Raw genomic sequence first — 14,371 nt, 5'->3', positions numbered from 1 at the left:
CATAAATATCTATTCACAACGTTGGTTTTCAATTTAGAGAGCTTGCAGGTTTTAGTTTACGCCAAGGTTTAGCTAGTAAGAGCAAGATGGAAAGCGAGCAGCAACGTATCTCTCTCTACAAGTGTATTCATGTTTGATTGTTGGGATTGTTGTTTTAGTCTGACAATCGGGGTGGGTGGGATTTGTATTTATTTTTTCTATGTTTATTGTTTCCTTCCTAAAGAGACACACAGGTCACTTTTGTGCTCAAACCAAAGTTGAAACATTTCCCAATTATCTGCATATGATAGATTTCTATTCAGTTACATATTTGAAACCCAACCTATGCTTAATCCACTAAAATATGTCATTCAACTTAAAAGGTCTTAAAAGCCCGATTAAAAGGAAAAGAGTCTATACATACCTTAATAAATTAAAGGCTGACATTGTGTTTTTACAAGAAACACATCTTACAGCCAGTAAACACAAGAAATTGAAGAGGGAATGGGTAGGACAAGTTTTTGCATCCTCTTTTAACTCCAAAGCAAGAGGAACTGCAATTTTGATAAGTAGACACATCCCCTTCTGCGTCAACAACACCATCTCTGATCCCTCTGGCAGGTTTGTTTTGGTGCAGGGGCATATGTTTTCAGAGTCTTGGACCCTATTGAATATTTATGCTCCTAACTTCGATGACCACCATATGTTTATTCAGAATGTCTTCCTTCAGGTTGCTCAAGCACCACCAGGATGGCTACTGGTTGGAGGAGCTTTTAATTTTTGCTTAGATACAGTTCTTGATAGTTCTTCTGATAAACCCTCACTTCTTACCAAAGCCGGCAAGCTCACCATGTCATTCATGAAAGATCTCAATTTACTAGACATCTGGAGACAGTTGCACCCACAGGATAGGGACTACTCGTTTTATTCACACCCACACAAGACACACACACGCATAGATAACTTTTTACTTTCGACACAACTGTTTCATAGAGTGTTAGATGTCGAGTATCTCCCCAGATTGTAATAATATATATATATTATTATTATTATTATTATTATATTATCTCCCCAGATTGCTTAGTGACCATTCTCCTCTGGTATTATCAATCTCCATTCCTACCAAGGTAAATGGAGCATATAGATGGAGACTAAATTCTACACTCCTAAAGCAACCTGAATTTTGTGCATTCATCAAAGAGCAGATCAATATTTTTACTTTGACAAACAAACCTCCTGACAGCTTCATTCTTTGGGACACATTGAAGGCCTATCTGAGGGGACAGATTATTTCCTATACTGAAGGGCTGAAGAAAAAACACGGTGCGGAACTGAGTGCCCTTGAATCTGAAATCTCAGAGCAAGAGAGAACCTACCAAAGAGGCCCGACTAAAGATCTATACAGGCTTTTGGTAAATAAAAAACGTAAATATAATATTCTGAACACATATCAAGCTGAGAGGGCCATCTTCTTGGAATCCTTCTTGTTTCCCATCATGAATGGCTAAAACAAAAACATGTCAAAACAACTGTCACAGCAGAACAATCTCACGGTAATAACGATCACATCTTACACACCAGCAAAACAAGATTTATAAATGGTTTTGGAATTAATGGATGGTTTTACATTTTCTCTAAATAACATTGTTTACTCACATTGACACAATTGTTAACTTAAATAAGTGTGATGTACCTTTAAGTCGAATTTCAGTCTGGCAAGCCTTTGTAGGAAAGACAGCTTCCCTCTGGTAGCCTTCACATCTTCAGCCATGAGAAGAGCTTCTGGCCTGGTGGCTTCGAAAGATGTTCTTGAGGCTGCTCTTGATGCCTCGTTACAACTGTGGAGAAGCTCCTTGCTCAATGACTTCACAAGAATCCTATTGAATGTGGAGTCCTGAGTCGACACGGCCAGTTGGAGTATTTTCTCTGAGCCAAACTCCTTCAACAGATGTTTGTAGACGGTGCTGTATACTTTGTGACTCTTCAGGTTCTTGGGATAAGCTTGGGTCTCAGAGCAGCCTGAGCATGCACAGAAGGCAGCTATAACTTTTGGAATCAGGTCTTGTGACGTGCGTGTGACGTCAGTTGGGTACAGATCCGTTTGGGTTTGGATTTTTGACAGAAGTCTCACCACTAACATGCTGATGAGGCCGGTGAAGTCATCATCACCGACTAAGTTGTCAGTGGATGGGGTTGAAAGCGAGGCAACATCCGGGCTGGTTGAATTCTGATCACAAACAATGCTCTGAGGTACACCGAAACAACTGATGGTATCCCTTTCCTCAGCATCTATGTTGGCCTCAAAGCCTCGTGCAGCATTGGAGGTCCCACTTGTTGTCATGCTGATGGCGGACAAAGATGGCAGAGGGTAGGACTTACCACTCAGTAGACTGCCTATATCAGTTACAGTTCCGGTTGGAGATGACCCTCTGCTTTGTGCATCAGAAACCACAGAGTCCATGACCTGGCTTACCATTACTTTGGTAAACAGGCTGACTGTGTCACTAAATGCTGATGTAGAAAAAGAACATGAAATCCTATCTTCAGATACGCTAGCCGGCACACTAACTCCCTGAGCCAAACTCATTGAAGCTGTAGAGGGCACAAGGCTAGGAAGCAAGAGGCGCTTCACAGACTCCTCTGCAAAAGCTGAACCAGCTTGTAAGCTGTGGGCTTCCCCACCGTCTTGTCATTCCTCTTCAGCTCAGTAAGGACTGTATCGGATGCACTCTTTCCAGCCGCCACTGTCAGAACCAGAGGGGTCAAGTTGCTCTCAGAAATGATGCGGTTGACTTGGTGAGTAAGATCACGTGAGAGAGCACCAATCCTACCCTGAGATATGAGCTCCTCCAGTCTTGCTATTACAGCTGTTAGATCAGGGTGGAATGCAACCTCCCCTTCTTCCTCTGGATGTACCTCCTTTATGATGGTATCCACTATTGCAGACATGCTTTCCCTGGCATCACACACCAATGTTTTTGGCTTAGTAGATTTGCCCATGTCGATGACTGAGCATCTCACAATGGGCTGAGTAATACTCTCTGGTAAATCAGAAGAGATGGGAGTGCCAGGGAGTGAAAATTCCCACTCTGACTTCTTTGATCTGGCAGATGAGGATGACAACGAGGAGGAAGAACGCTGTGGCGCTTGATAGATCTGTTCCTCACCACATTCACTGCTTACCCTTTCAACATCCTTCAGCATCATTCCAACCACATTCTCTATTTGTGAAAGCGCAGTCACCGTTTGGTCAGATTTTGACAGCTCTTTCTGAATTGAAACCAGAATATGGCTGAGGCTCTTTTTGGCTTGAGCCGTTGTTGCTTTGACTTGATTTTGCCATGTAAAATAATTCCTCATCTTTGTCTTCACATTGTGGTAAATAGTCTTTGCAGTTGTCCAGATCTTCTTCTCAGATACTTCCAAACCAGACTGTGAGCCTTTGGGTGTGGCCTCAGTGTACTCTGAGGTTTTCTCATCACTCTGTTGAAGCATAGAGTCTGCCTGCCATAGAGTAGTAGAATACTCTGTGGGTGGGAAAAGGCTCTTTATGTCATTTCTAATTGATCCAACGATTTCAAAAGCAGTTATATCTGTATGCCTTAAGGAAATTGTTGATTTTGCTGGCAACATCTGAGAATCTGTCTGGCTGGAACTGACTTTGTTGGGAAAGCTACTGACTGATTTGAGCAGTATTTTTCGCACTTCGTTGGTAGCGTTCATCTGGAACTCCTCACTGGAGAGTTTCTCAATGACTGAGGCTGGAGTATCTCTTAATCCTTCCAACCATGAAGAACCAGACACAGGCATGTCTTCTAGATAAGACATAACACTGTCCAAAAAGCCACAGACTTCAAGGGAGTTGTAAGAGGAACCCTCTGCAACAGATGATGTGCATTCCAAATCTGCCACCTCTGACCTATACATGGTCACAATCTGGGACAAGACCTCTTTGGTGCAGGGCACCATGTTGGAATCACAGAGAGACAGTAATGGTTGAGAGTTCTCACTTTGGCATTTACGGAGAGAACCAAGTCCTGTTGAGTTGACCACTTGCAGTATTGCCTCACTCTTACTGGTTTCAGGTTGCTCTGGTGTTTTTCTCCTACAGAGTCAGTTGAATCACATCCATCAGATAAAGAAGATGAACTACGTTCTGATATAGGGGATTCACTCCTACATGGGGAAGGCAAGCTCAGGATTGAAACAGGCAGATCACTGGAGTCATTATGTTCCAGAAGCACAGCACTGGAGTCAGCTTTTTCCATAAGTTCTTCCCCTTGGACTGGAGCTCCACCCATTCTGAGGAACAATGTCTCCAGCTTTGCCTGAAGTCTCTCGCAGAGTCTACGAGCTGCATGGAAGGGTTTCCGCTTTGTCGTACAGTGTCCCACTTGGGTATCTCTCTGGGTGCTTGTTGGCTGATCTAATTCAGCATACTGCACAATGTCCTTGACATCTTCAACAAAGTTATCAATTATTTTTGATGCCTCAGATTCTACTTTGGTCTGTATGAGCTCAGTGGCCGCAGAATCAAGGATCCTGTCAGATGGGCGAGATGCATTCATCAAGCTTGAAGTGGTACTAAACGAATGAGAAGGTTGAACCATACCAGAGATATCGCTCATTAACCTTCTCACAAGAATTTCACTCATAGCCTTTGAAGCTTTGGTCTTGAACTTCACACTAAACAGAGTGCCAAGATTTTGCATCATTGCTTTGCAAGATGTACACATTATGTTCAGCTCCTCTGGAACAGGAGAGTCGTCTTCAACATCCAGGTGCTCCACTACAAGGTCACTGCCAGATGCCAACATTTTAACTTTCACAGCCACTTCTCGAAAAACGTTAACCAATTCCGGATCTTTTTTCCAATTCACCCACCATCTCTGCAATAACAGTCATCACCTCTTCTGTTGCAGGTGGAATGCATGACTCTAATACAGAGGTGGAGCTCTGGTCCTCTGGAGTGGCGTGATCATCAAAACATTTCTGGACCATGTTGACCATTTGTTCAGCGGCCTGGTTACCAGAAGAAATAGGGGAGGACTGCCCTGAAATGGCTCTGCTGAAGGTCGCAGAGAGGGCAGAGTTAAGCTGTTCGACCACCACCTTGATAAGACCAACAGTCAGCTCAGGTGGGCAAGAGGACAGGATATTATGATCAGACAGTTGCTCCTGGACACTTTTGATGATTCTGTCCTCTGTCATTCCCAGGTGGACTTTCACTGAGGTCTGGGAACTTTAAAACGAACAAGCAAAGCATGATAATTCCTGTCTTAACTTGGCAAATCGGTCAAGCGTTGTAATTTTAGTATTCTAAATATCTACATGTCCTTTTGATCGCTTTACATGCTCATAAAGGCTGATACATTACATTTTGTACTACATCAGATAGAGTGAATTGCATTGGCTAACACTGGGATAGATGATCTTGGTGAAATCCATACATGAAAACCTTAAGGGGAACATACCTCTTAGAAGAGGGTGTTAGGGACCTGAGATGTTGAGCCCCTGTGCCGCCCTTATACATTTTCTTCGCCAGATATCTAACTTCCTGGATGAGCTCCAGTCTTTCCTGATCAAAGGCAGCAAATGATCTTGCACTGCCACCCCTCTTGGGTGAGTCAGTGTCGTCGTCAGCAAAGTCCTTTACCCCAAGTACGCGGGCCAGGGCTGGCAGCAGGATCTGCAGGGTGGTCTGTGCGATGAAGGTTACAATTGTCTTGCACAATTTGGCAAGCTGTTCCTTCGTCATCTGTTTTGAACAAACAGAACAAAAACAGTCTTTTCAATGGAACTGTGATGTCAAGTATTCTAGACCGAACAGAATGCATTTGATCAACATTGTTATTCTTGTCTGTGACTGAATTCAAAGTTTGATGAAGTCTGACAGAGAAATGAACATGAATAACAGAATATGACTTGATGGCTAATCTCTGAATTCAACAGATCATTGACACATCAAAGGTCAAAGGCAGGTAGGGAAACTTACAGGGTTTTTTAGTCCTTTGTAGATCACTTGCCACTGCCTAGAACATTTAAAATACGTGTTTTAGTTAGTGTTTAGTTCCCACTGCACAATATTTCATAAATGTTGAACATTACAGAAAAACCTTTAACATACTCATCAGTAAGATTGCGCAGGAATGAGATGAGGATTGGGTAGGAGTATTCCATTTCATCCTTGTTGCCTGGGCCGAATGCAGCCTTAACAGCTTTCTTCTCCAGGAGCTCAATTACAGATCCTCTATCCAGGTGTTTATTCCTGGAGACTAAAGAGAAATCAGACGTTTTATCTCTTAATACTCTGATTTCATTGTTTTAGGGTTTTAGAATAGGCCTATTTGAATAAAGCTATCTATGTGACCTTTCTTACTGATTACAGTAGACTACAGTTTCATTGAAAATGGATAGCACAACCTGCACATCACAGACAGAATAGAGAAACAATGTAGTACTACAGAGGTAAATCTCTGACCTGCATCGTTGTCAGTGCCCAGCTTCCTTGACTTCTTGCCACTCCTCTTACTTTTTGCCTAGGATAGAACAGAACAGATTCCAGATCTCAAATGATGGCAGACATGTAACACCAGGGCCCGTATACATAAAGTTCATCAGATAAGGTGTGGGCTCAAACTTGCCCAAATAATTGTATTCATTATGATCACAAATGCAAAACTGATCCTAGATAAGCACTCCTACTCTGAGACAATTTATGAATAGGCTATGGGCCAGGTCAAAACAGCTCTTAAAACACGTTTTGAAAACAGCTACTACGTATGTTGTTATCTGATATATATAGATATCTATGGTATGGCTGCTATCAGGTACAGAGTGTAACCCAGTAGGCCTATTATGTGCTCTGTCACTCGTGCTATCTTACCTTCCTTCCCTTCTTGGCCTCCTCTTTGGGCGTGGCCACCGGTTCTTCCTCAACAACTTCCTTTCCTTCCCTCTGAGGATCACCATCCTCCCTCTGTGCTACCTGAAGGTCAGACATTCCAATAAGTAATAATATGTCAATGTCAGAGTAGATCTGTGCAGAGGACATCATAAATAGAGCTACAGCCATTTCAGAGCTAAGCTGGTGACTTTATAAAGAATGGTACATTTGCTTTACAATATGTTATAGCTTTTTACAAGAAATATCCGCTTATATTGCTTTACCCTTTTTACTTTCCCCCAATATTGTATGAAGTAATTTAGCTGACCTTTTCTTCATCCATTCAAGCTATTTTATATCTCAAAAGCATGTCCTTGTCTGTGTTGGTTACATTCAAGTTGAGTTCAGGTCGAGAGTGAGGACAATATTGCAGGCAGGGACTGTAATTTAGGGCTACATGCTACGTCATGGAACGTTAGACCTTTATGACATCACAAATAGTATTTTTAGGAAGAGCGCGGGAAAGGTTACTTGCCCACTCAGTAGGACTAGCTAATATTGACAGAAATTTCCCCGTCAAACGTTTTCGATTGCCTACCCCTACGCCTTCCATCGAACATGGTCCTTCCTGCCTTTGCAATATTGTCTCTCTTGTGGGTTTACTTACGTATGACATGTAGGCTGACTGTGTCGGATCAAGTTGATTGATCTGTCCTAGTCAGCCTTAGGTTGAACCCAAAATCTTCTGGGAAATATTTGTTAATAATATTCATTTCAATATCGTTTTATTCATTGATTTAGTCCCAATCCAATCCTATTGTTGGCTGCAAATCCCCACCAAATATGTCATTGTAGGACATACTGTAGCGGGAGAAAGTGAGAGCTGCAACGCGGACGCGTTCGGTGGCTCCTTCAGTGCAGAGGCAAGCGCGTATGCCAGTGCCACTAAAGCCCGGGCTTGTGAGGCAGTAGTCTACAACGCTGACAGGCAACACCTTGTCATTTTATTAACTCACTGGAATGACCTTGTCTTCTTCATTCATTTCGATTGCACTTCCTTTCGTGGTGAAATTAGTTTTGATTACTATTAACTTTAATCCACAGAGTTTAAGTGTTTATGTTGCCCACGTCATCATGTGATGCTGTGAGCAAACTGTGAGCAAGCTGTGAGCATAACACTATGAATCTGGGAAAACATAACACTTAAAAAAAGTTTTACAGTGCAAAAATAGCGTTGGCCTACTTGTGTACTATTCAAATCCACACTAAAGCCACACCTCTTCACACAGATTTACCCAGATTCTGTTGTTTTAGCTTAAACCTCTGTTAAATTCACTTCCCTGGTTAATCTGTCATCATGTTTAGTGTTCTCCATGGTTAGTCTGTCTCTATGTTTAGTGCACTTTAATATAGCCTGTTTACTTATTTGAATGTTTGATTATATTGCTTTTTATCCTGCAGATTTTGTTGTGGATTTAAATTGACTTTGGGTGTCTTGAAAATCACTTAAAATAGCACTGTTGTTCTAATCGTCAGATCGCAGGTATTCTGATCTTCACTGTCCATGGTGCTGAATCTGGCTGGGTAGATGAGTTTGAATGCTGAAAACTTGTTTGCCTACATTTAAAAGCCTTGTGAAGTCAAAATAATTGTATTTCATATTGTACAACAGCTTATGAAACTAACACTGTAAATGTGTTTTACAAAAATGTGATCGGGGTTGCTTCCTGATAGTTCTGGTTGAAAATACGGAGCATGTTCCTCTGCCCAGGCCTTGCTGACACTTGCCAGATCTTATACTGCCTGGATAGGTATTTTGTGTGTCAGCTAACCACATCATATGTTATAGCAATCTGTCAGTCGATGACACAATGGATGACTTGGCACACAACCATTGGTTGATGCATGCAACACCTGAGCAGGGACACATTCTTTTCACAGCACTTCAATGCAAAGTAATTTTCGTAGATTTGGAGAGCATTTTCACTAACCCTAACCCTTTTCCTAACCTTAACCTCAGTTTCCTAACCTGCTACGAAAAATTCACTTCGATATTGAAGTGCCATGAAAAGAGAGTTTCTCACATCTATACAGCACCTTCTAATCAGCAGGTTTGCATGGGAGAGAGTTTTGGCTATCCATGGCGACATCACCATGTGTAAATTGGTTTATAGACCAACGACAAAGAGAGTGCCAATACCAGCTAGTTTTAATTTCCCCTCCACACTGACCACTCCCAGACAGTCCTAGCAAAATTATTGCTTGAGAAAGTTTTTTTTGCAAAAAATACATTTTTGACCATTTTCATCATAATCTATTACAGTAAGGTACTTAATTGTTACCCAGAAATGATTTGATATTGATATAAAAACGTCTGCTTTGGGCCTTAAAAAGATACATGCACTACATACTCAGAAATCACATATATTTACATTTTAGAATGTATTTTATCAAGAAATAAGTTATACATGTATTTTTTAATCTTACTCTTAGTTGCAAATAATTAATTTGGCTGTGGTTCATTTGATTTTCAGCACAACCCTGTTTGATAACGTATAGTATTATAGTGACTTCTTGTGGTAAAATGTCAAACTCACAACTAAACTCATTAAAATGGTGGTTTTCTTTACCCTGTCTTATCAAACAGTGCAACATTTGACTGATGAAATAGCATTCTTCTAAAATTCTTACACTTCTAGATGCAAAATACAAGTCACTATTCCAATACTGTTTGATTCTGCCATTTTTGAAATACTATTTACAAATATGAGCGCAAATGTCTGAGATCGAGACACCAACATTTAACATTTCAGTTAAAAACCCTTTGGATAATATCAACATTAATTACTTAACAGCTTAACACATACACACCATGCAAATATCAATAAACAGAGGAACACATGCTACAAATAGTTAGTGACTACCTACCAGTCAATTAAATTACATTATTCAGAAAAATAACATTGTTATAAGAGACAAATTGCATTTAGACAACATAAATGACTGCATCTGGACACTAAAAAAGTATTATTTACCTCAAATCTGTAATCCTCCAAGAAGCTAGCCAGAAACTCCAAGAAGCTAGCCAGGAGCTAGCCAGAAGCTAGCCCAGAAGCTAATCCAGAAGCTAATCAGAAGCTTGTTCAGAAGCTAGTTAGCTTCTTTACTGGCAAATCGTTAGTATTCAGCTAACCACGGTTTGTGGTCATCAGCTATCCTTTAGCTCGAAAATCGGCAGTTTTGTACGGCGCAGCGCAGCGCGGCTCGGAACGGAACATACCGGACCAATTTTTCTCTCCATGTCCCTGGATTTCAACTGCTCTCTGGACATTCATACCTGGATCTCACAGCTAGCTAGCTGCTATCCGTGTGACTATCGGCTTTCGTCGATTCCGGAGCAAACATCAATTATTCCGGAGCTAGCCAGCTCCGTTAATCACTCCTGAGTTCCATCAATCACTCCTGGGCTGCAGTCACCTATCCGGACCCGTTTTACTGCCTACGCGGAGCCCCACCGGTCCTTCACAACTGGACTGCCGACGTTATCTACCCGAAGGAGTTATCCGGCTGGCTCCTCCGTCGCAACGTTACCTGAACGCCCATCTGCGGCCTGCTAACCGTTAGCTGTCTTACCGGCTGCTATCTGAATAGACAATCGGACAATTTATTTATTTTTATTATTATTATGTTTTCTTCTTGGGCCTCTATAACTATATCTATTGTTTTTATTTTTGTTGTTGTTGTGTGATTTGGATTAATCCCCTCTACCACACGGAACCCCACTAATCTACTGACGGAACGCAAGAGGTGGCTAATAACAGACCTCCATCCTATGCTAGCTTGCTACCGACGGCCTGGCTAGCTGTCTAAATCGCCGTGACCCCCAACCAACCTCTCCACTCACTGGACCCTTTTGATCACTCGACTAAGCATGCCTCTCCTTAATGTCAATATGTCTTGTCCATTGCTGTTCTGGTTAGTGTTTATTGGCTTATTTCACTGTAGAGCCTCTAGTCCTGCTCACTATACCTTATCCAACCTATTAGTTCCACCACCCACACATGCAATGACATCTCCTGGTTTCAATGATGTTTCTAGAGACAATATCTCTCTCTTCATCACTCAATACCTAGGTTTACCTCAACTGTATTCACATCCTACCATACCTTTGTCTGTACAGTATACCTTGATGCTATTTTATCGCCCCAGAAACCTCCTTTTACTCTCTGTTCCAGACGTTCTAGACGACCAATTCTTATTGCTTTTAGCCGCACCCTTATTCTACTCCTCCTATGTTCCTCTGGCGATGTAAAACCACCTCTCTAAAAACAAGTCTCTCACCGTTGCCGCCTGCTATAGACCACCCTCTGCCCCCAGCTGTGCTCTGGACACCATATGTGAACTGATTGCCCCCATCTATCTTCAGAGCTCGTGCTGCTAGGCGACCTAAACTGGAACATGCTTAACACCCCAGCCATCCTACAATCTAAACTTGATGCCCTCAATCTCACACAAATTATCAATGAACGTACCAGGTACCTCCCCAAAGCCTTAAACACGGGCACCCTCATAGACATCATCCTAACCAACTTCCCCTCTAAATACACCTCTGCTGTCTTCAACCAAGATCTCAGCGATCACTGCCTCATTGCCTGCATCCGTAATGGGTCAGCGGTCAAATGACCTCCACTCATCACTGTAAAACGCTCCCTGAAACACTTCAGCGAGCAGGCCTTTCTAATCGACCTGGCCGGGGGAACCTGGAAGGATATTGATCTCATCCCGTGAGTAGAGGATGCCTGGATATTTTTTTAAATGCCTTCCTAACCATCTTAAATAAACATGCCCCATTCAAGAAATTTAGAACCAGGAACAGATATAGCCCTTGGTTCTCCCCAGACCTGACTGTCCTTAACCAACACAAAAACATCCTATGGCGTTCTGCATTAGCATCGAACTACCCCCGTGATATGCAGCTGTTCAGGGAAGCTAGAAACCATTATACACAGGCAATTAGAAAAGCCAAGGCTTGCTTTTTCAAGCAGAAATTTGCTTCCTGCAACACTAACTCAAAAAAGTTCTGGGACACTGTAAAATCCATGGAGAATAAGAACACCTCCTCCCAGCTGCCCACTGCACTGAAGATAGGAAACACTGTCACCACTGATAAATCCACCATAATTGAGAATTTCAATAAGCATTTTTCTACGGCTGGCCATGCTTTCCACCTGGCTCCTCCTACCCCGGTCAACAGCACTGCACCCCCAACAGCAACTCGCCCAAGCCTTCCCCATTTCTCCTTCTCCCAAATCCGTTCAGCTGATGTTCTGAAAGAGCTGCAAAATCTGGACCCCTACAAATCAACCGGGCTAGACAATCTGGACCCTTTCTTTCTAAAATTATCTGCCGAAATTGTTGCCACCCCTATTACTAGCCTGTTCAACCTCTCTTTCGTGTCGTCTGAGATTCCCAAAGATTGGAAAGCAGCTGCGGTCATCCCCCTCTTCAAGGGGGACACTCTTGACCCAAACTGCTACAGACCTATATCTATCCTACCATGCCTTTAAGGTCTTCGAAAGCCAAGTCAACAAACAGATTACCGACCATTTCGAATCTCACTCTCTTCTCTGCTATGCAATCTGGTTTCAGAGCTGGTCATGGGTGCACCTCAGCCATGCTCACGGTCCTAAACGATATCTTAACCGCCATCGATAAGAAACATTACTGTGCAGCCGTATTCATTGATCTGGCCAAGGCTTTCGACTCTGTCAATCACCACATCCTCATCAGCAGACTCGACAGCCTTGGTTTCTCAAATGATTGCCTCGCCTGGTTCAACCAACTACTTCTCTGATAGAGTTCAGTGTGTCAAATCGGAGGGTCTGCTGTCCGGACCTCTGGCAGTCTCTATGGGGTGCCACAGGGTTCAATTCTTGGACCGACTCTCTTCTCTGTATACATCAATGAGGTCGCTCTTGCTGCTGGTGAGTCTCTGATCCACCTCTTCGCAGACGACACCATTCTGTATACTTCTGGCCCTTCTTTGGACACTGTGTTAACAACCCTCCAGGCAAGCTTCAATGCCTACAACTCTCCTTCCGTGGCCTCAATTGCTCTTAAATACAAGTAAAACTAAATGCATGCTCTTCAACCGATCGCTACCTGCACCTACCCGCCTGTCCAACATCACTACTCTGTACGGCTCTGGCTTAGAATATGTGGACAACTACAAATACTTAGGTGTCTGGTTAGACTGTAAACTCTCCTTCCAGACCCATATCAAACATCTCCAATCCAAAGTTAAATGTAGAATTGGCTTCCTATTTCGCAACAAAGCATCCTCCACTCATGCTGCCAAACATACCCTTGTAAAACTGACCATCCTACCAATCCTCGACTTTGGCGATGTAATTTACAAAATAGCCTCCAATACCCTACTCAACAAATTGGATGCAGTCTATCACAGTGCAATCCGTTTTGTCACCAAAGCCCCATATACTACCCACCATTGCGACCTGTACGCTCTCGTTGGCTGGCCCTCGCTTCATACTCGTCGCCAAACCCACTGGCTCCATGTCATCTACAAGAACCTGCTAGGTAAAGTACCCCCTTATCTCAGCTCGCTGGTCACCATAGCATCTCCCACCTGTAGCACACGCTCCAGCAGGTATATCTCTCGTCACCCCCAAAACCAATTCTTTCTTTGGCCGCCTCTCCATCCAGTTCTCTGCTGCCAATGACTGGATGAACTACAAAAATCTCTGAAACTGGAAACACTTATCTCCCTCACTAGCTTTAAGCACCAACTGTCAGAGCAGCTCACAGATTACTGCACCTGTACATAGCCCACCTATAATTTAGCCCAAACAACTACCTCTTTCCCAACTGTATTTCATTTATTTATTTTGCTCCTTTGCACCCCATTATTTTTATTTCTACTTTGCACATTCTTCCATTGCAAAACTACCATTCTAGTGTTTTACTTTCTATATTGTATTTACTTTTGCCACCATGGCCTTTTTTTGCCTTTACCTCCCTTCTCACCTCATTTGCTCACATTGTATATAGACTTGTTTATACTGTATTATTGACTATATGTTTGTTTTACTCCATGTGTAACTCTGTGTCGTATCTGTCAAACTGCTTTGCTTTATCTTGGCCAGGTCGCAATTGTAAATGAGAACTTGTTCTCAACTTGCCTACCTGGTTAAATAAAGGTGAAAAAAAGGTCAAAACTACTCTGCCGAGCTCAAGTTACCAGCTATGTATGGTTCCAACACTTACATTTATTGAGTTATTGAAAAGTATCCTACAAACATTGTTCGAATGTGAAAGTGATCAGGTTTTCTGAAACAGGTGTGTTTGTATTGAATAACCCTGAGATTGTGGACAGTAGGACTTGTGTGAACAGCCTGAAGATAATGATGTTTTCTTTTCTCTGTCTTTCAAAACTCAGGAACAGTTTGAATGTTTTTTAAAAATTGTAATTTAAACAATGGTATGGAT

The 14,371-nt window shown here is 42.4% G+C and overlaps 2 protein-coding genes across 3 annotated transcripts in view; both read right to left on the bottom strand.

The window, feature by feature from the left end:
- The window catches only part of LOC127908715 (neurofibromin-like), a 72,223-nt gene that overhangs the window by 44,564 nt on the left and 13,288 nt on the right, over window positions 1-14,371 (bottom strand). The gene's annotated exons all lie outside the window — the stretch shown is intronic.
- LOC127908716 (uncharacterized) lies at window positions 2,640-9,811 on the bottom strand. Of its 2 annotated transcripts, XM_052467857.1 has the most exons (7): window positions 7,533-9,811; window positions 6,866-6,967; window positions 6,461-6,518; window positions 6,107-6,254; window positions 5,975-6,011; window positions 5,454-5,737; window positions 2,644-5,221 (listed from the first exon to the last, which is right to left on the bottom strand). In XM_052467857.1, the coding sequence occupies exons 1-7, from the start codon at window positions 7,539-7,541 to the stop codon at window positions 4,828-4,830; spliced, it is 1,032 nt and encodes a 343-aa protein (XP_052323817.1). In that variant the 5' UTR covers window positions 7,542-9,811; the 3' UTR covers window positions 2,644-4,827. The 2 variants fall into 2 exon arrangements, with proteins under 2 accessions (XP_052323816.1, XP_052323817.1); XM_052467856.1 differs by lacking the exon at window positions 7,533-9,811 and having other exon boundaries at window positions 2,640-5,221; window positions 6,866-7,150.

The sequence above is a fragment of the Oncorhynchus keta genome, chromosome 18 (genome assembly GCF_023373465.1).
Source record: "Oncorhynchus keta strain PuntledgeMale-10-30-2019 chromosome 18, Oket_V2, whole genome shotgun sequence".
NCBI lineage: Eukaryota > Metazoa > Chordata > Actinopteri > Salmoniformes > Salmonidae > Oncorhynchus > Oncorhynchus keta.
The sequence above is the reverse complement of the archived record's forward strand: the minus strand, read 5'-3'. Positions and strand labels throughout refer to the sequence as shown.

Excerpts from the sequence above, each read along its gene's own strand:
- LOC127908716 (XM_052467856.1), bottom strand. The coding sequence starts at position 7,054 with ATGGCTGTAGCTCTATTTATGATGTCCTCTGCACAGATCTACTCTGAC. Across the intron at positions 6,012-6,106 it reads CTGCGCAATCTTACTGATGA|GCAGTGGCAAGTGATCTACA; the intron begins GTATGTTAAAGG and ends TAAATGTTCTAG. Across the intron at positions 5,738-5,974 it reads ACAAAGGACTAAAAAACCCT|ATGACGAAGGAACAGCTTGC; the intron begins GTAAGTTTCCCT and ends TGTTCAAAACAG.